The sequence below is a fragment of the Balaenoptera ricei genome, chromosome 5 (genome assembly GCF_028023285.1).
Source record: "Balaenoptera ricei isolate mBalRic1 chromosome 5, mBalRic1.hap2, whole genome shotgun sequence".
NCBI lineage: Eukaryota > Metazoa > Chordata > Mammalia > Artiodactyla > Balaenopteridae > Balaenoptera > Balaenoptera ricei.
The window spans coordinates 89,742,396-89,768,684 of NC_082643.1; the positions used below are offsets into that span (position 1 = coordinate 89,742,396).

Genomic DNA, 26,289 nt, shown 5'->3' on the forward strand with positions numbered 1-26,289 from the left:
GAGTGGTTTTGGTCTTGGGGACCATGGCTCCAAAATGCACTCCAGATATTAAGAATTTTCCTGCTTTTAATAACCACAATAGTCTCCCTGGTATGCTGTATTCTCTCAAAAGCTTTAAGTGCATGTTTGCAGCCCCTAACCACCAAACAAATGATCTCCCTAAGCCTGGAATATCAGAAAGGAATGAAGAGAATGACCAACTTAAAAAACGTGAACCTGAAGTCATGACCTGTGAATACCACACAGAGGATCAGTAAAAACTGCAAGAACTTCAGAGCAGTAGCTGGCAGTGCCACTAATGCCTTAAATTTTGATCATACCTCTCAGAGGCTGACAGTCATGATCAAAAGAGGGGAACTGTTAAAAACAGGACAACAGGCCCATAATGGAGTCACTTACGGTAAGCCCCACATCACCAAACCAAGACAATACTTAATTTAATTACAGTTTTTGCCTCTCCCAAGAATGGAACCTTAAACCAGTCAATCAGAAATCACTTGGTCAGCACTACTGAGGTAAGCTGCCCAACAGACCCACAACTGTCCCCTAAAGGAAGGCCACCTTGACACAACCAATCCGCTTCTTTCTTCTGCTCCCTTCTGCCTACCAGGCTGAACGCTGAATAGGTCCATAGGAAAAGTCAGACTAAATTCTTCAGACATGAAAATTAGGGAAAGCCAGAAAACTTACTACTAAAAAAAAAGTAATTGTAAAAATCAATGAAAGGGTCAATGAGTATTATTTTAAGTTAATAAAGAAAATATTGTTAAGTTATAGTATTTCTAAAGAAAAGAGAGACAGGAAAAAATCACTTAACTCTAAGAAAAAGGAATAGAAAAATGCCCGAATCTCTGTCATGTTACTAGAAAACAAACTATACCATGTAAAAAGACTAAGACGAATAAACTAAACTGAAATAGATCCAACCAAGCTTTACTAACAGAACAAACCTTGGCATAAACTTAGATCAATTTAATAACAACTTAGTAAAGGAGCAAAACAAAGATAAAGATAAGCAGTACAATAGAAAGCAGACTGTGATAAGACACATAGCAAGGTAATTATACAGCCCCATTTGCCAGGGTTACTCCTCATTTACACCTGTTGTCCTGGTATAATTACTAATAGCACCCTCTTTCACTCTCAAAAGTATTCCAGTTTGGATGATGAATTATATGGTCATCCTATCTATAATAACAATATAAGGCAGATGGAGTTAATGTTATAGTAAAGGTACAATTTTACTTAATTCACTTGTGAAATGGGAATAAATAGGTTCTGTACCCACCCTAACTCAGAGACCTTTTACAATATGAAACAATACGTGAAGCATGCTAAACTCTCAAAAAAAAAAAAGAATTACATAAATGCAATGCTATGCTGTGATCCTAAAAACGCCCAGGAAAGGAGGGGGAGGAAAGAGCAGGACTGGCAGTGCAACCCGGCTGGAGCTGACGGAGTACACACGCAGGTCCCGACGCACACTCCCACGCCGCTGCCCCCTTCCAGCCTGGAACGGTATTTAATACGAAACTCTTTGTAAGGTAAATTAAAAATTAATGGAACAGGAATGGGAAATGGTATTTTTTAATGATTATTACTTGGTATGACTAAGAAAAGCAGATATAATTTGGAGGAAGGGGCTAAAATATGTACCAGTTGAAGCAGGGGTTGTGGTAATTCCCAGAAAGAAGCAAAAGGTCCTGGGTTGAATGTTTCATGGCCATAAAATAATTCAGAAGTTTTTGGCTCTTTATAGACAGAACTCATAACCATAGACTATTCATTCCCAGTTAAGCCAGTTGCATTTAAGAGCATTTATTTGCCATTTGAAACACATCTTTCTACAGAAACTGTTGTGGTATTTAAGTTCCTACAACAAAAGCCTAATATTTAATCTATATATAACTGAACTATATAGCACCAATGGTGCTCTCGAATGACCCGTGACTAAGGAATCATCAAGAAGAGATTGAAGAGGTAGAGGTGAGACAGTCTGGATGGTAAGAAAAGAGAAAGTCTTCTGGTTTCTACGGTGGTTGCTTTGAAAGAGACGGGGGTATATGAATTGAAATACTCTAGGAGAATTAGTTCTTATCAAATACCTATAAAGAGAAAGATAACAACAGCAGCTGGTAAATGAATTGGAAAAGAAAGAGATAGAGGAGGAAGTCTAGTAAATAGGTACTATAATTGTCAAGGGAAGACATAAGAGCCCAGGTACTCAAGTAAATAAATGCTGAGGCAGGATAGAAAATTTAGAACTTAAGAAATAGTCTAGTTATGTTTATATAACTATAAAATGAGATATTTTCTTAATATCCATCCCATTAATTTATACAGTGGTTCTTAACCATTCTAGGCTACAGAACCATCTTACTTTAACAAAAGCAAAGAATCTTCTACCCAGAAAAATACACATGTAGCCCTGCTTTATAGTAATTGCAAGTCCATGACCTCTTTAAGGTGGAACTTGGCCAACGTGAAATCGCAAAGTACAGGGGCAGGAAAAGATGTCTTTTGCAAGACCATCACAGTAGCCAAATATAATGCCTGAGATTATAAAAACTGTTACAAAAGTATAGTGCAAAAACAGCTGTTAAAATTTATTAAAGTACAAAGCAGGCATCAGAATCATGGAAGGACTTGTTAAAACAGATTTCTGGGCCCCACCCCCAAGTTTCTGATTCAGTAGGGCTAGGGGGGGGGCCTGAAAATTTGCAATTCTAACAAGTTGCTGCTTGTCCCAGAAGCACACTTTGATTTATTCCTTAGAGCAATCTTTCAAAACTACAAAAACTATACCAACTTCTTTTTCATCCACTTCTCTCCCTTAAGGCCCAAAGATTTGGCTGCAGTAATCCACTCTGTCTTATGGTTCACTGCCTTTCTTTCCTCATTCTGTAGGCTAAATGCAAAAAAAGTATTGAATGGAAGAGTGCCCCAACCTTATTTCTGCCTTACTTCCAAAACATGCCTACAGCCTCCACATTATTTTGAATAGCTCCAGCCACAGTTAAGAACATGCAAACAGAGAAGAGGTAATAAGCAAAGTGACAAACAGATATTAGGTACTTAACAGGTTTTGATGTGCTGTAGAGTATCAAAATACTGTACGCAAACCCCAGGAGATGACTTCCTCCTAGGTAAGAGAAGGATGTTTCTTTTCTTTTTTTTTTAATTTTTATTTATTTTTGGCTGCGTTGGGTCTCCGTTGCTGCGCGCAGGCTTTCTCTAGCTGCGGCGAACAGGGGCTACTCTTCGTGCGCATGTTTCTCATTGCAGTGGCTTCTCTTGTTGCAGAGTACGGGCTCTAGGCACGTGGGTTTCAGTAGTTGTGGCTCATGGGCTCTAGAGCGCAGGCTCAGTAGTTGTGGCGCACGGGCTTAGTTGCTCTGCGGCATGTGGGATCTTCCCGGACCAGGGCTGGAACCCGTGTCCCCTGTGCATTGGCAGGCAGATTCTTAACCACTGCGCCACCAGGGAAGCCCGAGAAGAATGTTTCTTGCACAGACTCCTATTTAAAGGTGTTCAAAATCATTACTTCTTTTATGAGCTCTACAGATCAATAATTAGACACATTCCAAATAAAAATTAAATTTTAAAATTAAATTTTTTAATTTAGAATTTGCAGCTAAGAGCTCTACAGATCAATAATTAGACACATTCCAAATAAAAATTAAATTTTAAAATTAAATTTTTTAATTTAGAATTTGCAGCTAAAATAAAAAATCATAGGCAAATGTACAGAAAAAGGTATTTTTCAAAGGAAATAAAGTGTAGGTTTTAATCATTTCTTTTCTCATCAAAATGATATCTAAATTTTCTGCCTCAGTCATTCCCTACCTTTTTTTCTAAATTAGTATAAATGAGTGTGACCTTTCCTCCATTCTTACAATATCATTTCTTCTAGATATCACAGTATCAAAGCTAATTTCAATCATGAAAGGCAGAGTGGTCATCATAAGAATTTCAGTAATTGATGTGCTGTATAGTAGAGACCTGTATACAATGAATGTGGAAATTAGAGAAGAATATTAACATTATCAGTGTTTCTGGAAATTGCTTTTTTGAAAAATTCTCACGGTTGCCTGTTCTTATAAAAATGGAATAAAGCCTATGTGTCTCATAACAGACCTTGCTTTACAATTCATTACAGCAATGGTCTCCAAATTCAGTTGCCCAGACCCCATAGGGATGTACAATCTAATCCACTTTAGAGGGAGAAAACATTAGAACTTCCATTTATATTTAATTTTATCTCATTTTTAATTTATATTTTCATGAACATTTAAAAAAGACGTAACACTGGTATAAAAGAATGTATATATAGTAAAAATATTTATATACACATACTACTTATATACAGCTATTTATTTATAAATTGTATCAGGGAGGGCATAATGATGGAGATTAGTGATACATATTAACACAGAAAAGCAACACAGACTAGAAATCAAGAACATGGGTTCAGTCTGTTCTATCATTTGTAAGCTGGTGACCCTGAGCATTTGCCTCATCTCTCTAAGCCTATTCCTTATCTGCAAATAGATAATTACGGTATATTCTTAGTTCACAGGGTTGCTATGAGGAGTCCATTCCATAGTGTATGCAAAGTGCTTACAGTGTGGAACAAACAGTAAATGCTAAATAAATGTTTTCTGTTATCTTAGTATATAAATCCATAAATACAAGTTTGAGAAGTCCTCCAGTAACAAAACTAAATTAATTCATCATTTCCCAGTTTGGGCCATCTAACCCTTTTTTTTATGGAATAACTATTAACATTCTCTGCTATTCTAGTTGTATGCTATTGCTATTATTTTCCAAAAAGAATTAAAGCCTGTTTTTATGGCATCAAGTTTTTAACTAATTGAACTATGAAACTATGAAAATTTCAGTATACAGGAAAATACCTCAATAATTATAATTTAACAGCAAGAATTCTTTAGTACCTACTCTCTTCACCTTACCTTTGCCCTGCCTGTCCTTTCAGGTGAACGCCAAGTGATCCTTCAGTCAAATAAGTTGTACCAGTACATTTGTGCATGTAAAGTACTACTCAGCAGATAATTTTAATCAAATTTAACATGCTTTAAAATGTTAGACATATCCTAATACAAAGATAAACATGAAAAGTCTTATTGTGGGTCACTTCCAAAGCAAAGCCTTTTGAAGGAAGTTATGTAACTTTACTGCTTTTATACTTTATAATTCCATGGCTTGAGAATTTCCCATCAAATCTCTCTAGCAGAGTACAAAAACAAACCATGGTAAGCAGCCTCTAAAATGGCTCATAATGATCCCCACATTCTCTTATTTGTGCTCCTGTGTAACTGCCTCCCCTTGAGTATCAGCTGGACCTAGCAACTCACTTCCAACAAACAGAATACGGCAAAAAGTGATGAAACATCACTCGCAAGATGAGGTTACAAAAAGACTTTGACTTCCATGTTGTCCTTTCCCTCCCTCTCTCTCTCTCTCTCTCTCCCTCCCCCCATGCTCCCCCCGCCCCCTTCAGCCCCTCTCACTCAGGGAAGACCACTGCCCTATGGACAGGGGCATGTGGCAGAAGACTGACATCTGCAACCAGCAACCAGTGAGGACCTGTGGAGCCAACAGCCACATGAGTAGGCCTTGAAGTGGATCTTCCCCAAATCAGGCCTTGAGATGACTGCAATACCAGCTGACATCTTAACCGCAGCTAGTGAGAGGCCCAGAGCCAGAAGAGCCAGCTAAGCTGCTCCTGGATTTCGAACCCACGGAAACCGTGAGATGATAAAACCGTGAGTGGCTTAGTAAACCACTAAGTTGGGAAGAATTTGTTACACAATAATAGATAACTAATACCTAAGTTGAAATTTTAACTTAGAAAACTTCAGTAAAGAATAGACACAGTTATTCCTTTAGAAACAATACTCCATGTAATTCAAAACTCAGTGATCCTTTTTTAAAATGTATTTTCTACTATTTTTTTCTAACCCTACTTTTGCCTATTTTCTTAAGTGAATCTCCTTGTTTCAGACAGATTCATCTGTGTGGTTAAAACTAAGTTTTCTGAGAAGTGTACAGAGAAATGATGACAAAGGTGTTTTTCAGGCAGAATAGCTAATATAAGAAAAACAAATACCAGGTACAACCAGATTTTTCACATAAGTTGGCATTAAAGTTGGTTTTATATACATATGTATACAAAACCAACTGATAACAAACACTCTAAAACTATTTGGAATCACATAAATGAATGGGAAGAATGGATAAAAAGGAAGAAAAAGTAGAAAAAGAGGAAGAAACCTTTTAAAATATAAAAGAAAAAGGGGGAAAAATAAAAACAGAAAACAAAGTTCATACACACTAGGAACTATAATAAAACTTCCAGTCACGAAGTAGGCAATAACAACGTCAATTCTCACTGCCTCCTACTGCTGTGCTCAGGGCCACAAAACCATTCAATACTCTCATTTAAATTATTTGCTAATCAAGTACCTACACTGTCCAAAATATCTTCAATACTGACAGAACAGGCAAACTTACCTGTAATCAACAACTCAATCTAAGCAGGTCACAAATTCAGCATACACTGACATCTAATCTTCTAGATCTTGCGTCAGAAGACAATGACCTAGAGAGCAAAAGCTGCATATCCTGTTCCTAATCTGAAACACCCCTAGTCCTCCAATTTCAATTGTAGAATAGCTCTGGAAAATTGCCAGATATTTATTCTCTTACTTGTCCAAGCACTGCAAACAGTCCACACTTTGTTACCTTCTTAATGAGGCCTGCTGTGACCATCCTATTTAAAATTACAGCCATCCATTATCTACCTGTCCTGATCCCCTTTCCCCTGCTTATTTAGTTTTTTGTTTAGTCTTGTTTTGTTTAGTCTTGTTTGCTTAGTCTTGTTTAGTTTTGTTTTGTTTAGTCACAAGCCCCAACAGAATGTTAGCCTAAGGGCTTGAACATGTATATGAGATTTGTGTCTGTTTTGTTCCTGATATATTTCAAGATCTATTTGAGTATCTGGCATGGAATAGATCCTCAAATATCAGCTCAATATCAAATGAATGAATAAACTAGAAAAGTAAATACTTTCTCATATGACCAAAAGCAATAGGTACTAAAGAGAAAAAAATTAAGCTTCCATCCAGCATTTTCAAATGCTAAATATTTTGCTAAATTTTTTAAAAAGCAATATTTCCATTCAAAAATCACAAGAAATTAAGTATTTTTAAACTTCTAAGGTTTCCTATTAAATTCATGAAGTTTCCTAATGATGGCTACTAGAGACCTATAACAGTATTAATATTCACTTCTTTAAAAAAGAGACACTGGGCTTCCCTGGTGGCGCAGTGGCTGAGAGTCTGCCTGCAGGGGACACGGGTTCGAGCCCTGGTCCGGGAGGATCCCACATGCCGCGGAGCGACTGGGCCCGTGAGCCACAACTACTGAGCCTGCGTGTCTGGAGCCCGTGCTCCGCAACAAGAGAGGCCACGAGAGTGAGAGGCCCGCGCACCGCGATGAAGGGCGGCCCCCGCTCGCCGCAGCTGGAGAAAGCCCTCGCGCAGAAACGAAGACCCAACACAGCCAAAAATAAATTAATTAATTAATTAAAAAAAAAAAAAAAAGAGACACTTTAACAAGAAATACAAATCAAGATGTAGCGATAATGAACTGAAGGCACCACACTGGTCCAAGAACCACAGAATTAAAAACCCATTCTCTTAAAGCCTGCAACACACTATAGTCTCTAAGATCAGTCCTGTCCAATATAAATAAATTGTGATCTACATATGTGATTAAAAATTTCCTAGGAGTCACATTAAAAAGTAAAAAGAAACAAGTGAAATTAATTTTATATTATATTTCATGTAACCCAGTATGCCCATAATATAATCATTTCCAACATGTAAACAATACTTCAATATTTATGTAAATCTTCAAAATTTGAAGTGCATTTTACACATATAACACACCTCAATTTTAAGTGCTCAATAGACAAATATTGCTAGTAGCTACCATATTGTACAATGGATTTCTAGATTCTTCTGGGTACTAATAAAATATAGAAGCATACTATATTTGCTTTTAAATATTCATATTAAAAGAAATAGAGAGAAAGATATCTTCTAACGTTTTTAAACATTAAAGTTCACCTATTATACTGATAGAATTCTAAGTTCTTTTAACATAAGTTTTACTTTTTAACATAAAGTTATTATTTTTTTATTACAAAATATTTGGAATTCCACTGAAATCAATAAGAATTCCATTGAACTATAAATTATACAGCCATGCACGCTTACTTTGTTTGGCACAGTGATAATGATACTACTTCACACATCTGAGCATTTACTATCTGATGATGCGGTAAAAAGATTAAAATAACTTGCAATTCTAGCAATTATTATGCAATCAAATACATTCAAGTAGGCTGTCAAATATCTGCATAAGCTTACTTAATACCTCTCTGTCTATATATTATACACAATTGCAACAGATCCTTCTCTTGAAGGTATTTTTAATAATTAAAAAATATGAATTTTTGCTATTTTTTCCATATTTAAATATTTTGTAAGTTGTGATATAATAAGAAATATATTTGGTCTTTATCCCTGGTTCCTAGCACAGAGCTCTTAAAAGCCTTGGAATTTCCTCAGTGATAGTGTCCTTTCCTCCTTTAATCACCCCTGAGTTCATGCTAATGAGATGACTAAGGGTGGGGCCCCTAGATAGCCTCAGGATGGGGCTGATCACCAGAAAGACCAAGTGATCAGAGAATTGGAAATTTCAGTCCCAGCTACCTGACCTCTGGGAAAACTGAGCTCTGTAAAAACTCTTGAACTTAGAGATTCAGAGAGCTTCCCAGGTTGGTGAATATATCAAGGTGTGGGAGGTGCTGGGAGGGCGGCATGGCCAGAGAGGGCATGGAAGCTCCATGCGCCTTCTACCATACCTTGTCCTATACATATACAGCACTTGGCTGTTCCAGAGTTATATCCTTTTTAATAAACCAGTAAACATAAGTAAAGTGTTCTCCTGCGTTCTGTGAGCCATTCCAGCAAATTTTCTTTTTTTTTTTTACTGAAGTACAGTTGATGTACAATATTATATAAGTTACAGGTATACAATATGGTGATTTGCAATTTGTAAAGGTTATACTCTATTTATAGTTAGTATGAAATACTGGCTATATTCCCTGTGTTGTACAGTATATCCTTGTAGCTTATTTACTTTATATATAATAGCTTGTACCTCTTAATCTCCTACCCCTGTATTGCCCCTCCCCTCTTCCCTCTCCCCACTGGTAACCACTAGTTTGTTCTCTATATCTGTGAGTCTGCTTCTTTTTTGTATTATTCACTAGTTTATTTTTTAGATTCCACATATAAGTGCTATCAAACAGTATTTTCCTTTCTCTGTCTGGCTTATTTCCCTTGGCATAACACCCCTCCAAGACTATCCATGTTGCTGCAAATGGCAAAATTTCATTCTTTTTATGGCTGAGTAGTATTCCACTGTATTTATGTACCACATCTTTACCCACTCATCTGTTGATGGATGCTTAGGTTGCTTCCATATCTTGGCAATTGTAAACAATGCTGCTATGAACACTGGGGTGCACGTATCTTTTTGAATTTGTGGGGTTTTTTTGTTTTTTTCAGATACATACCCAGCAAATGTTCAAACTTGAGGAAGGAGCCATGGGAACCCCAGATTTATCGCCAGTCAGTCAGAAATTCAAAAACATAACCAGAGACTTGTGACTGGGATCTGAGGTGAGGGCAGTATTATGGGACTGAACCCTTTAACTTGTGGGATGAGGGAGAGAGCATCAGAATTGAATTGAATTGTTGGAAATGCAGTTGGTGTTGGAAAACTGAAGAACTGGTTGGTGTCAGAAAATACCCCAGAGTAGTAATATTTATAACTTGATATATCAATTAATAACAAAAGTAATTTTATTATGTAGATTTTTAATAGAAAGAATCTAGCCTTATTCTAGGCTCAGAATTAACCAATCTTAATAAGTTAATTTGTAACTTCTGAAATGTGGCTACCTAAAACTATTCCAGCTTTAAAAAGTGAAAGTGCACACCAATCTTTTCAAACATTTTATAATACTAAACTCTTCAAGTTAACCATATCCGCCTGCCAATGCAGGAGACACGGGTTCGAGCCCTGGTCCAGGAAGGTCCCACATGTGGCGGAGCAACTAAACCCGTGCACCACAACTACTGAGCCTGCGCTCTAGAGCCCACAAGCCACAACTACTGAAGCCCGTGTGCCTAGAGCCCATGCTCCGCAACAAGAGAAGCCACCACAATGAGAAGCCCCCGCGCTGCAACAAAGAGTAGCCCCTGCTCGCCGCAACTAGAGAAAGCCTGAGTGCAGCGACGAAGATCCAACACAGCCAAAAAAAATTAATTGAATTATAAAAAAAAAATAATAATCCCTCTGAATTAATATATTTCTTAACCTAAAACAATGCTAAGCAATGAGTAGTTCCTCAGAAATACCAAAATCAAAGGAAAACTTAGCACCATCAGTGTAATAACTTAAAATTATAACCTTTCAACACAGTACAAGAATTAGTGTTGTAAATTATCTCCAGTCTAATTGATGGACAGAATTATGAAACTGCACAGAGTATTCATCTACTAAACACTACACTCTCTCTGAATTGACATGGAATTTGATCAAACTAATACTGTAAATGACTAAGAAAATGTACAACAATAATTTCAGGAAATCTATTTAGTCTAGAGAATAATTTCCTCTACAAAGAGCATCAAATATATGAACATAAAATTCTATTGACTCCATAATTCATATGGATAGTAATAATTTATGGAGTAAATGGAATTTATGTTAGAATATTTGATATTCAAAATCTTAAGCAACTATATTAGCAACTAAGTAAACACCTTAGACAATCTTGGGAGGATTAGAAAGAACAATTCATCACTAACAATTCAGAGTATTACTTCTAAAAAGTAGTTTTATAGCTTGATTTTATTGTGTGTATGTGTGTGTTTGTACTGGAAGAAAGCGAAGGAATGGTGATGATGTTGAGAGAATGAATTACTCAGTATAATAAAGTGACCCTCAATAAATGACAACTACTTTGTTATATTCCTGTAAGTAAAACTAATAATCATCAACTTCATTTCATTTACTCTACTTTACGACCAACAGAATATATTTACATATTTCGAATACTTTTTAAGTTGGAAACAATGTAAAATAGGACTATCCTGTCATCTGCAGTTCTAAAAATGAAAGAAATAAATTTGACTATTTTGAACTGAAAGCCATGATTTTGGTATTAATAGAACTGAACTCTAATTAAAATGATTTAACCACAATGAGAAGAGATTATCTCAGTAAGCATGAATCAGCTGATGCAGAGATAGTAAAAAAACAAAAAGACTAAAGAGTTAATATCTGATCTAATAAGTACTAAGAAATCACTGTTAAATTTCTTAGCCAGAGAAAGACACTCTCAAAGTGATATGCATGATGATTAGAGAGGAAAAATTTAGAGGTAATAATCTAGGCATAAGATAATAAATACCTAGATTAAAATGGAATAAGTAAATAACTAAAACAGGTAAGTGAAAAAGGAAGAAAAAGGAATAAATGCTAAGAACACAAAATTTTATTTATAGCAGGGGTTGGCACACTACAGACTGATGCCTGTCTTTGCAAACAAAGTTTTATTGGAACACAGCCATGACCATTAGTTCATATACTGTCTATGGCTGCTTGGCACTACAATGGGAGAGTTAAGTAGATCCAACAGAGATCATACGGCTCACACAAATCTAAACTATTTACTAGCTGGCCTATATTCGTTTCCTATGGCTGCTGTAACAAAGTACCATAAACTGAGTGGCTTAAAATAACAGAAATTTATTCTTTCACGGGTCTGGAGGCTATAAATCTAAATAAAGTGTCAGCAGGGCCATGCTCTCTGAAAGGCTCTAAGGGAGAATCTGTTTCATGCCTTTCTCTTGGCTTTTGGTGTCACCAGCAATCCTTGTCATTCCTTGACTTGTAGCTTCATAACTCCAATCTCTGTATCCACTGTCACATGATCATCTTCTCCCCTGTGTCTGTCTGTCCACATGGTGTTCTCCTCTCTTACAAGGACACCAGTCATATTGGATTAAGAGCCCATGCTACTCCAATATACGCTCCTCTTAAATAACTACATCTGAAATAAACTTATTTCCAAATAAGGTCACATTATGAGGTAGTGGAGGTTAGGACTTCAAAATATTTTTTTTTTGGGGGGGGGGAACATATTTCAACACATAATTTGGCCCTTTACAGAAAAAGTCTGCCAACTCCTAATTTAAAAAAGTAAAAACTGGTACTGGGGGCTTCCCTGGTGGCACAGTGGTTGAGAGTCTGCCTGCCGATGCAGGGGACTCAGGTTCGAGCCCTGGTCTGGGAAGATCCCACATGCCGCGGAGCAACTAGGCCCATGAACCACAACTACTGAGCCTGCGCGTCTGGAGCCTGTGCTCCGCAACAAGAAAGGCCACAATATGGGCTTCCCTGGTGGCGCAGTGGTTGAGAATCTGCCTGCCAATGCAGGGGACACGGGTTCGAGCCCTGGTCTGGGAAGATCCCACATGCCGCGGAGCAACTAGGCCCGTGAGCCACAATTGCTGAGCCTGCGTGTCTGGAGCCTGTGCTCAGCAAGAAGAGAGGCCGCGATAGTGAGAGGCCCGTGCACCGCGATGAAGAGTGGCCCCCACTTGCCGCAACTAGAGAAAGCCCTCGCACAGAAACGAAGACCCAGCACAGCCATAAATAAATAAATAAATAAATAATAAAAATTAAAAAAAAAAAAGGTGCTTGTTTGTAAGTTAAAAAAAAAAAAAAAAAGAAAGGCCGCGATAGTGAGAGGCCCGCACACCGCGATGAAGAGTGGCCCCCACTTGCCGCAACTAGAGAAAGCCCTCGCACAGAAACGAAGACCCAACACAGCCGAAAATAAATAAATAAATAAGTAAATAAAGGAGTTCCTTTTAAAAAAAAAAAAAACTGGTACTTCCTTAGTGGCACAGCGGTTAAGAATCCACCTGCCAACACAGGTGACACGGTTCAAGCCCTGGTCCAGGAAGATACCACATGCCACATAGCAACAAAGTCCATGCACCACGACTACTAAGCCTGCGTTCTAGAGCCCATGAGCCGCGAGCCACAACTACTGAGCCCATGTGCCACAACTACTGAAGCCCGCACACCCAGAGCCCGTGCTCCGCAACAGAAGCCACCGCAATGAGAAGCCCGCGCGCTGCAATGAAGAGTAGCCCCCGCTCGCCACAACTAGAGAAAGCCTGCACATAGCAACAAAGACCCAACGCAGCCAAAAATTAAAAATAAATAAAATAAACTTAAAAAAAATAAAATAAAAGAGTAAAAACTGAGGAGAAGTAGGTCCACAATTGCCATTGAACAGTGAGGGATTTCAAAGAGAAGATCTGGGATTTTGCTTTAGATAAACTAAGCTGAAAACAAAAGAGCCCTCAAAATATGTCAGGCAGAAAGCAATATATGTAGGTCAGAATCTGGACTGGCTTAGAGATGGAGGAATCAGGAGTAACCTAAAAATGGGTGAGCATTCTCAAGGTAAATGTTTTATACAGCAGGTCAAAAATTGATCTTTAGAGAATGTTTCTGTCACATAACAATGTGATTAGATAAAAATGTGATGAGAGGATGTCACTGTTATACAACATTAGATAATAATGTAGAAAATAGTGTAATTTAGTATTATGTAAACTAAAAGAGAAGCATCTCAACAGTGACGAATACAACAAAAAGGGTGAAAAGAACTAAAAAATGACCAGGGAATTTGGTTAGAATGAGACCATAGTCAAATAAAGAAAACAACCTCTAAGAAGAAAACTAAAAGGGACACTAGACAGGGGTAAGATGAGAATGCTTAAGAAATAAAGCGCTATTTATTTGTATGGTGAGTACTGTAGATTAGGACATTGGTGACCCCCAGTAAACCACATCTCCTGGTATTCATATCCTTGTATAATCCTTTCCCACACAGACTCTGAGCTCAGCCAAATAACTTGCTTTAAGCCAATTTGATATTAACAGGCATTGGCAAGCAGGGGCATGATAAGCACTTTCACATGGGAACTTGTTTTCTTGGAACACTGCCACCTGGAAGCTGGATGCCATGCTGTAAGGAAGCTTGAGCTAGACTCCTGAATGATAAGAGACTGGATGGAGAGAGACTCTGATGCAAAAGAGGTCATCTGAGATATTCCAGCCCAGCAGAGCTGGCAACTGAATGCAACTGCCACAGTGACCTCGGGCCATAACTACAGGAACAGAAAAAGTGCTCAGCAAAGCCCAGTCAACGCAGAGGATCAGGAGAAATAACAAAATGTTGTTGTTTTAGGCCACTAAATTTTGTGGTGGTCTGTAAAGCAGCAATAGATAACTGATATAGTCAGAATAGGATATATGTTGAGAAACCCAAGTACACAAGACTGGGAATTCTTATAAACCTGAGAAGACTTGTATAGACGTGAAAAAAAAGAAAAAAGAAAAACCATGTAAATACAAACGGTAAAATTAAAATGTAAAGAGAAAAACTAAAGATGATGAAGATGAAGGAGTTGAGTCATACACGGAATAATGGGAAAATTTAAGACTAAAAACTTGGTCATTCTGTTTTAAGAGAATACCAGGGAAAAAGGGTTTCCACCTACTTCATCACTTTCATCTACTTCAATTCCACCATCTTTGTCATCATCCATTTGTTTATGTATTGTTTGAAGAGCTTCCAGACTAAATCTATCTTCTTCTGTGAAGCATGGTGGACTCAGTGACATGCAGGGATCTGAAATAGAACAAAGGGCAATTACTAACTTGCAATCCCCAAACACAGGCTATAGTCAAGAGAATGTAATTTAAAGCAAAACCAACAAATTAAATTTCAGACTAAGTCAAACTAAGAGGCTTTAAGACATCTAGTAGGGTATTCTTCACATCAAAAGTATAATATATGAACACACTGACTAAAAATAAATAATTCAATTTAATTGATATTAGTCAACTAAAACCAGTACTAAATTCAGGTTGTCTACATTCTTCCACATCTTTAACCATTTTCTTCTTATCCAGCTCATTATATTTATAAATTATTCCTCCCCCAAAACAGATAAACTCCCTCCTTTAAAAAAAAAAAAAAAACTAAAAATCACAGAGTACAAGGTGCTATTTTTGTATAGTCCAGTTTAAAACATAAGTCCTAGGGAAACATCACAAAGAATACAAGAAAAAGAAATGCAGACTATTCACATGATCCTTAGACATGTTTTTATCATTTTTCTATCTAACAGAATCCAAGAGTCCACCATATGACTTTTTAAAATAAAATGTATAACTTCTTAGATTCAACAAGGAAAAACTGAATTTTTAAAAATCTTGTTCTTCATGTTTTTCTTAACATACATTTATTGGCTAAACCTTTTCCTATGGAAAATGAGTGAATCCTCACATTTAGGTTGTCAAAAACCAACAATTTAAAGAGAATGTGGGGTTTTTCATGGTTTAAAATGAGATTAATAAAAATTACCTCCTGTTGACTCAACCAGTAAACAGTCTACATACCAAAATGGAAAAGTACTGCCAAAACTTCACTCACACCCAATCTGGCTGACTGCTGGATTGACAAATTCCAGGAACTGACTTCTACCAGGTCACTAAAATAATATCCTTTTAAAACATCATCAGATCCACGTGTATTTCTAGGAACAGTATGGTCTTAAAGTTTAAAGTGGTTATTAGCATAACAGAAGGGTTAGCCACAGTTTGGCTATCTCCTCAACAATAGTTAAAAATCTAGTTTATCATCTGGTCCTGTTAACTGACTGTGGACAAATCACTTGTCCTTGTATCTTAGTTACCTCTCTAAAATAAAGCAAGTAGACCAGATGTTTACTAAGCTCTATTGCAGCCATAATGGCCTAAGAATATCTAATTCTGCACTTAGGAAAAAAAATTACAAGAAAAGAAGCCAGTCCTGGAGACCAACTAATAATTTTCTAAAAAAAAAAACAATTTAAGCCTATATTACCTGCATGTTCCATTTATAGACCATTTTGGCAATTTAACATTTCTAATAGTTTTAAGTTTTTAATCTGAAACTTAATTTTGATTCCTTTAATTTTAGAAGGGAAGGAAACAGAAAAGGAAACTCTCTAAAAATGAAATTATAAGTTATGTGACATAAATATGTGTATAAATATTCAAAACTCTGATTAAGATTTGCTAAAATTTAAGAACTTACAGGCATAATGGTCAATTATGATCCCTAATTCACAAGACATCCAGAACCCTGATATGCCCACAAGTTATTCTGAATGGATGCAAAATAAAATATAAGCTCTCAGGTATCACAACAACACATGGTGTGAAGAAGATGTGTATACAACGTGCTACTGCCTCCAGCAGACATATTTTTAACACATATTTATTTTGCTAACCAACATATGAAGTGAAAGTTATTACAACTAGTACAATAAGGAAAGGCTCAGCATCACTCTGATTAAATAGGCTTTGTTGTCAAACTCTCTAAGCGAAGTCAACAGTGAGGACGGCAGAAACATTAAAAAGCTTGAGAGAAAATTAGGAGGAACATATGATCTGGAAAAAACTCATATATAAACAAAATGGGTAGTTTTTTACTTAAATTAACTTAGTTAATAAAACACTATCTCTTAGGGTCTACTTCTGGATGTAACTTCTCCATGAAGAATTTCATAAATACTAGCTCCTAGTGAGTACTTCTTTCTCTGAACACCATTCCATACATTCAACAAATATCTATTGAGCACCTACCATGTGTCAGGCATTAGAAATACCAGAGTAAACAAAAGAGGTAAGAATTCCTCATAAAACTTACATTCTAATGGAGGAGATGAGCATAATAAGATAAATAAAAGGCATAGCATGTTAGTAGTGGTAAATATTAAGGAAAAACAGAGCAAAAAGCAGATAATGAAATGCCAAGGGATTTGAAATTTTCAACTGTATCTTTATTCTCAAATCATCCTTTAATGTTGTACTTTTAATTAACCTTTAATTGCTTAATGTCATTTTGTCCATACAACTAAGCTTATGAAAAGCGCAGGGACCATGTTATTCCATTTCTCACATGCTCATAATACCCAGGACTTAGCTGGGCACAATCTGGACCTCTGATAAATTCTGTTACTTCATACATTAACTAAATCACAAAATTCTAGGCTTCCATACTGTGCTAACCAGTGAGAGGCATTAGAAATTAAAGAGATAATAGAGTATCCTGTACTGGAAAAACCTCACAGTCTAGGGAGGAAGAAGGCATGTTATTGGGTTAGGTACCACTGAGAACATTAATTGTAGGGCGTTATGAGAGCATGGAGAAAGGGCACCTAATCCAGATTGGGAAAGCGAAAGTCAGAAGTTTTCTAGAGGTAACCGTGGGGAGTTTTAAAGGACCTGTAGTTGATGACCTTGGGAAGGAGAGAAAAGCATGCCTGGAAAAAGAAACATCATATGTTCAGTGGCATGAAAAGAACATGAAACACTCAGAAAAATGCAACTGGTTAATATGTCTGGTACAGATAATATGTGGGTGGAAGAAAAAAAAAAAAGAGGAGATTGGTAAGAAGGGGTCAAATCTCTGAAAGTGGTTTTCCATACTAAGGAATTTGGATTTTTATCCTGAAAACTGAGAAGCCCATAAGGGATTTCAAGGAGAGAACCAACACAAACAGATTCATTAGAAAGACCATTCTGGTGACAGTGGAAAATAGACAAGATGGAAGCAAGACTGGGAGCCACAGCAGTGGGGAAGTGCTTCAGGAATCCTGGCCGCACCCAACAGTCCATGTCCCCAAGGAATGGAGGAGGTAAATGATGAAGGCTGCTCTAAGGCTTGGTGTTTTGCCAAGTTGGAACAGCAGAAGAAAAGGAAAAACAGGGGTTGAGGATATGGCAAGAGTGATCCACTTCTCCACGTAAAATTTTATTTCCTTTTGGTACAGTGACTTAAGGCCTAGAAATCTTAGAATAGTTGTGAATTCTGAACTCCATTACCTGTTCTAAGGTCTTTTTCACTTTTTCTCAGTTGTTTCCATTCTAGATTACTTTAGCACAAGTGATCATTTTTAACTGACCTAAATTTCTTTTAAAATATACAAAATGATATAAAAGAACTGTACATATAATGAATCAGGTATAATGGTTTCAAAGACAACTGCTAAAATACCAAAATCAGTCTCCTTTGCCAACATCTTACAGACATCTATCTTAGCTACCCAAAATGCACTATGTACTCCATAGCCAGAACAGGTTTCTCATCTAAACAGAATTCACTTGTTCATTTAAACATGATATGGAGTGCCTGTCATGTGCCAGGCCCTGTACTTGGTGCTGGACACCCAACTAAGACAGATTTCCTCCCCTTGGTGCCCTCACCTTGTGTTAAATGCAACATGATGGGATGTATCTTTCTAGCATTATTATGCTGAGCATTCCTTTCTTTTCTCTGGATCAAGACCAGCACATTCCACTGAGAAAAAAAGGAATCAGCTGAAACAGAGTAAGACTTAACCAAAGTCAGCAATCAACACCATTGTTAAATTCCACCTTGTTTTCCTCTACCCAAAGCCAAACAAACACTCAATCTGATTCTGCAGAAACAGAGTTACTGAATTAAAATGATTTCACCTAATAAGAAACATCTGATATATTCTAGAAGCCAATGCTCTTTTATGTACATAATGTAATCCCTACAACCCTGTGTGAGGAACATATTATCTCCATTTTTCAGATGAGGAAATGAGACTAATGAGTTACTTTCTTAAGATCACACCCCTAGAAATGACAGACCTGGGATTCACACCAGTCTTCAAGACTCCAATTCATGTTCGAGTGTCAGTATAATGAACATAAATGCGTCAGTGTCACCAGTGTCAGAGAAGAATAAAGGATTGCTATCATAGATACTGCCAGGACCTGGCTGAGAAGCAGAGAGAACCAAGAAGCATAAATGTGTCCCAAGGAAGGGGATCACTAGATACCTCATAAATGACAGACATAATCTAGAACACAGACCTATACTTCTTAGATTACTTCTCCTTTTGATAAAAACGCACCTTTAATTCACACTCCCCTTGAACAAACCTTTACAATAAGTATATTACCACAGTAACAGACATGTTGAAAGTTTAAACATATATTTGTTACTTATTTGTTACTTATCTAGCAAAATACATAAATGCCAGACTTCAGGTTAGAAGCCAGGTATACAAAGGGTAAAAACAAACAAATAAACTTAAATATGGCAAGTGCAATGACAGACATGTAATAAATATATAATGGCAGTAAAACTAAGGGAGTAGTCCTGTACAGCAAGAAGAAGATTTGAGGAGAAGGTGATATTTACATTGATTCTTGAAAGATGAGCAAGTGTTCTCTAGGGAGACATGAATAGGCAAGAACATAAGCTATTAATAGTTATTATACTAACAAAATAATGATGACAATAACTATCAATTACAGAGTGTCTATAACATATTACATAAATGTATATATAAATTATATATTATATATTTCACTTTGTTCATAAAATAGGCATTATTATTACCATTTGACTAGGTAATTAAGAGAAAAGACTGATAATATCATTGAGGGCCAGATTATGGAGGGATCTACAGATTATTCTAAAGTGACAATAAAGGGGAAAAAATATTAATAAATTACTCACTGAAACCCCCTACTTGCAGTATCCTTGACCTGCAAAGCTCTTTCTCCCACGTACACCCACTGTTGGTAACTCCTTTCATTCCAGCACAAATGTTTTTGCTCAGAGGTCATCTTATTTCCCTATCTAAAATAGCCTTCCCCTTTTCTATTTGCTATATTTTTCTTCACAGCACTTAATCACAGTGCACATATTATGTATTTTTTTTCTTACTGTCCAATCCTCCACTATAATGCAATCATGAGATGAAAGGCTTTGTTTTGATTGTTGCTCTTTTCTGAGTGCCTAGAACAGTGCCTGGCACATAGTAAGCGCTCAAAAACTATGTTTACTGCATTACTTACCTAACTGGTTTCCAATATAAATGTTTGGAAGAGAAAAACTTTTCACGAAATTACTTGGCTGATTAGAAAACTAAGATGTAGAAAGTGACAATAAAACCCCTCACCTCTTTATAGTACTAAAGTTAACTCTTAAGTGTTAGTAAAAATCTACTAATATTACTCCTGCTCCAATTAAAACTATTCAGTGGCCCCCAAGAGCCTAAAGTATAAAGTCTATTTTTTCACTGTCAAATACTGTTTAAATACTTAATGAACAAAATATACAACATATTATAAAAAAAAAAATGGAAGGGAACTTTAAAATATTTAAGATTCAAGGCCCTTATACTTTAGCAGCAAAGATAAAATTTCATGAAGGCGAGGACTAAGCTTGTTTTATTCATTACTATATATTATTACTATTATTATATATGTTATAATATATGTACATTATTATTATACAGTACCACTCCTAATAAATAATTATGGCTGACTGGCTTTTGCATGCAAGCAATTGCATTTTTGGTGGTATTAGCAAAGAGAAATTGGATTTTAGTAAGTGGGGTTAGAAAAAGAGAAAACAAGAACAAACCCAAAGAGGAAATAAGATGACATCTGGGACCCACAAAGAGCAGTCTGGCTCTCTACTGAGAGTGCTACTCAGTGCTCCTCGCTGCTCACCGCTCCTCCAGCTGCTGCTGCAGGCCTTCAGCGGAGGGGTGGGGAGGCCGGTCCCACACAACAAGCAACTGCCCTCTGCCAGCTAACAGTACTGCCCAGAGGGAGGAAGAAAACACTAGCAAGCGTGGGTGGAGGAGCAGTAGGATGTGAATCTGGAAAGATGGCTTGGGGTTATCAGTCAGTGAATGACAATGAACCAAGAAAGAAGAGTCTAAAAGAAGCCACTGATCATTTTTAAGTGAACTGTGACTTGATGGCAAATATAACAGAAATCACAACTTATATTTTGTGTAGTGCTTTCAAGTTCAAAAAATGCTTTCCATATAGTCAGTTTTATTTTAATCTAGAGAAAAAACTATAGTCTCAGTTTACATGCTTGTTACCAGTGAATGCCTTTTCCAACAGTACAGGCAGGAAGTAACAACATAAACTACAACCACAGCAGTGAGGATAGATGGAAGAGGTCAGACTGAAGTGACAACTGAATGTAGTGAGAGAAAGGAGACAAATATGACTGACATTTTTAGAATGAACTAAAGTCTAGGTAAAACAAAGGTACACTTCTATTTGGCTGAGTGAAACCAAACAACATAGAGTTACAAAATGCGCCAAATGTGATTCCATTAAGCCTTTACTAGAGGCATAAATATTTATGCCATATTCTATATTTTGTTGTCCCAGTCAATTGATATAGGCAAGGAATACAGTTCAGAAATGTAAGAAAATAAGAGCTTAAGAAATAAATGAAACTGAAAAAGTAAATCCAGCCTTTAAAGCTAGTTTCCCTCCCATAATACCTTTAAGGTCAGCAAATTTCATGCAGAAAAGAACTAAGAGGGAGAGCCAGCCGACTTTTAATCACAAACCAATGACTGTAGCCCATTAACAATGTGCAACATCATATACTGCCAAGAACGTGGCTTACCACGCTGGCAACTATTTATGAGTCTCATGATTAGGATTTTCTTAATTACTACCACTGAGAGAAAAATTTTAAATAAATATTGTTCATACTTAGTACTTCCATTAATAGTTCAAGCATTTATCAAATCAAATACTTCAATCTGAATATTTTGAGAGCAAATTTTCTCTAAAATCTTCAGAGGTAACCGTTTGGTGTCATTTTTCAATAAACCAACAATCTGATTCAAACTCAAAAAGAAAGTGAATAATGTCTTCTTTCTTTTTTGATATCCTCTTTAAGGCAGAGTCTGCCTTATTTCTCTTATTATCCCAATGTCTAGCATATCACCAACACCTGGCATATAGGAGGATTAATGGATGTTTCTCAAAAAGTCTAATAAATAAATAATAAAGGCTGCCACATACTTTTTTAAAGAGAAGTTTCAACCCATAATCTATTATATTTCCTGGTATATGGTAGATATTCAAACTATGCTAATATTTACTGAAAGTATATTACATGCCAGAACAACAAATGAGAAAAAGAAAATTGTAACTGGTATACACAACGCTATACCAGGATGCTATAAAAATGCAGATGGATCCTGAATCTCAAATGTTTAACTCAGATTTTTGAAAAGTTCAATAAAGGAGACAGACCTCACCAACAACAGGGCTGAGAAACCACTGCTGATATATCAAATTATGGCTTAAGTATTATACTGAAAAGAAAATAAAGAGCCTTTATTTTGAAACCCTTTCTGATTGATGACTGCCTCTTGGAGCTCTGAATCACTGACTTTGTTTACAAAGTACTCATTAATTAGTCTGACTCTTGTAAAAAGAAAGAACTTTCCCCTCATCTGTTAGCTAAAAATTTCCCTTAAAAATTGCTAAGTTCACTTATACCTTCCAAATGTTTTAAACAGACTATCTGATACAAACTCAGTTACTTAGGTCCTTTCCCACTTTCCAGGGATATTTTTCAACTTACCATCTTCTGATTATTTCACTCCCACTTATTCCCCCACCCTCACAAAGCATCTTGTCCTTGCCACCTCAAAAAGTTCCTGCTAATCTTCTCAAAGAGCCTCTCTAAAGGTAGGAGATAAGGTGATGCCTCTGCCTCAAAACTATCTTAATATGCAATTCATTTACCAACACATTCCTCAACCCAAAAATATCTACACTTATATTCATGGTTAACCAATATGTTCCTTTAATGTATGTAAATAAGTGAGAAGTATTTATGCAGCTGTATTTATCTCTAGATTCACTGACAGCTGCCTAATTTTTCCCACTGTGTTTTACACTATAACCTCCTAGAAAGCAATACTATATCTGAGTATAACTTTGCTGTATCTGTCATATGCAGGAAAATACTGTTGACTAGGTGCAAAAAACAAAAGTAAACAGATGCATGCATACACTTATTTACTGACTCCTAATTTCCCAGGATGCTATAAACACTAACTTTTTTTATCTATCTGTTTACTTATTTATTTATGGCTGCATTGGGTCTTCATTGCTGTGCACGGGCTTTCTCTAGTAGCAGCGAACGGGGGCTACTCTTTTGCGGTGCGCGGGCTTCTCATTGCGGTGGCTTCTCTTGTTGCACAGCACGGGCTCTAGGCGCGTGGGCTTCAGTAATTGTGGCACGTGGTCTCAGTAGTTGTGGCTTGCAAGCTCTAGAGCACAGGCTCAGTAGTTGTGGCATGCGGGCTTAGTTGCTCCATGGCATGTGGGATCTTCCCAGGCCAGGGCTCGAACCCATGTCCCCTCATTGGCAGGCGGATTCTTAACCACTAAGCCACCAGGGAAGCCCTAAACACTAACATTTTGATTAGCAACATTATGTGCACAGAGTAGTGAAATAGCTTTATTTTTATTTGTTTTGGAGGGAAGAAAATGATAATTCAAAGTTACAACCAGAACACTGTGCATGTACTTAATGCCACTGAATTATATACTTAAAATGGTTTAAATGGTAAATTTTATGTTATATATATTTTACCACAATTTTTTAAAAAGCTATAAGCAAAACATAAGCTATGGAGAACAAAGACCATTAAAACCATTCTACCTACATCAACACCTCAGGAAATAAAGAGAACGTTGTTGTTACTGCCAGGCATTGATCCAACTGTTTCACTTCTCTGTTTCACTTCTCTCTCAGTGCGAGAATTTAACAACAGTCAAAAATAAAATCAGTATCCCAATTTTTCAGATGAGAAATGTTGAGCACTCTATAGGAGGAAAAAGAACTTTTAATTCATTCTCATTCTGCCTCTTATTATATAACCTCAGGAAAGTTATTTAACTTATTTGCCTTAACTTCTTCATCTGTAAAATGGGAATAATAGTAAATTTGCAAGGTTGCTGTTAGAATTAAATAAGACATCTATATATAAAACACCTAATACAGTGTGTGGCACATACTTGGAACTTCATAAACAACACTCAATAGATACTTTTTATTATTATCCAGAAAGGTAAGGTTCCTGTTGAAATTAAACAGCACAGTAGGAATTCAATGCCAAGTCTCCTGCAATCTAAGTGTACTCTTCCTATAATATCAATATTACTATTACCTTAACAGATATCAAAAACATTCATTTTTAATTAGACTTAACTCTAAATATCTTTTGGCCAATCCCAAAACCAAATACACCCTAAAATACAAAGAGAGAAGATAAAGAGGGAGCAGAGTATTTGTTGGGTAACTTATATGCCAGGTGCTTTACTTGGTTATCTAATTCTACTTCTCTCAACAACCCTACCAAGTTGGAATCATGCTACCACTTCTCACAATGAATTAGCCAAGACTCTCATATGTAAAGTAATTTACCCACAGTGAAAAGCTTTAATCATTTTATTGAAATTCAACCTAGGTCTGTCCAAATCCAAAGAACTTAATTTTTCCCTATATCTCACAATCTGTCAAAAGAAAAAGACTTCTTAGTTTTAAAAATACCCAAAAAGAATATTTTGTGCTATATTCCCATCACCTAGAACATCACCTGAAACATAACAAGTACTCAGTAAGTATGAACCGAATGAGTGAATCAATATAGAAACTTGATGAGTGGTCATGGGTTAAGCTGGTTTATATTTATATCTGCCTACCTTTAATTACACTAGAAAAGTTCTCTTTTTATATGGAACAATCAGATCAACAAAATATAACCAAACCACCAAATGTGATAAAGTACCAAGCACTTTAGCTGACAGCAACTCCATTCTTACAAGTGCTAAGGGTCAAAAACTCTAAGGTCATTCTTGACGACACTCACACATGTCACATCCAACCTCAGGAAACCTGTTGGTTCTACCTGTGAAACATTATGCAGACCTATTACGTAGACCTTATTCAGAGTCATCATCTCTCGCATGGATTACTGTCCCTCATCTTTAACGATTTCTCTCCCTTCCTTTTATAGCTAAATCCATGGCCACCCATTATAATCACTCCTCTGCAAACACCCTCAACTCCCTTGCCATTCTCTCACTTCATCATTCTTGGTTAGCAAAGCCACAACAACTAAAGAAAAACCTAATTCTCCACCTACTGTGCATCGATACCCATGCATCTAAACACAGCTGATCATGATGCCTTAAATCCATAGCCACAAACTTCAACGGCACCCTTAATGTTGCCAGGCAATCATACAGTAACTCCCTGGTCTGTTCACTCTCCCACTCTATTTCACATCTTCCTGATCCTCAACCCTCAACGTCTTCTCCCCACCCTTATTCATGGCAATGACTCTGCTTCCTGTGCTTCACTGAAAGAAAAAAAAAAATTTAATGAAGCAATTAGAAGAGATCTTCCACAAACTCTCACGACCCATCGAACTACCTCCCAGCGTCTACACCTCATACTGTGCCTCTGGCCTATTAACACAGAGGAATTATCCAAGTTTCTATATAATGCCAATCCCTACACTCGTGAACTAAATCTTATCCCATCGAGCTCCTCAAGAGCACTACTCCACGTATTCATCCTTAACATTTTGTTCTCAGTGGATCATTGGCATCAGAATATAAACATGCTTTTCTCCCATCCTTTAAAAAAAAAAAAAAAAAGGCAAAACACTCTCAATTCCACTTTACTACTCCCCTTTGCAGAAAATCTCCTCAAAAACATTGCTAACTTACCATCTTGAATTTCTCTCCTCCTTTTCTCTGTTAAAATACACTCCAGCCAAAACAATCTTGAGAAAGAACAGAGCTGGAGGAATCATGCTTCCTGACTTCAGACTATACTACAAAGCTACAGTAATCAAAACAGTAGGATACTGGCACAAAAACAGACACAGATCAATGGAACATAATAGAGATCCCAGAAATAAACCCACACACTTATGGTCAATTGATCTATAAGAAAGGAAGCAAGAATATACAATGGAGAAAACAGTCTCTCCAATAAGTGGTTCTGGGAAAACTGGACAGCTACATGTAAAAGAATGAAATTAGAACATTCTCTAACCCATATACAAAAATAAACTCAAAATGGACTAAAGACCCAAATGTAAGACCAGATACTATAAAACTCCTAGAGGAAAACATAGGTGGAACACTCTTTGATAT

At 36.7% G+C, this 26,289-nt stretch overlaps 1 protein-coding gene across 3 annotated transcripts in view; it reads right to left on the bottom strand.

The window, feature by feature from the left end:
* The window catches only part of STIM2 (stromal interaction molecule 2), a 162,411-nt gene that overhangs the window by 89,270 nt on the left and 46,852 nt on the right, over positions 1 to 26,289 (bottom strand). For all 3 annotated transcript variants that reach the window (XM_059923229.1, XM_059923228.1, XM_059923230.1), the window contains one exon: positions 14,748 to 14,878. In XM_059923229.1, the coding sequence (XP_059779212.1) occupies positions 14,748 to 14,878 (131 nt within the window). The remainder of the gene's footprint in view (positions 1 to 14,747; positions 14,879 to 26,289) is intronic.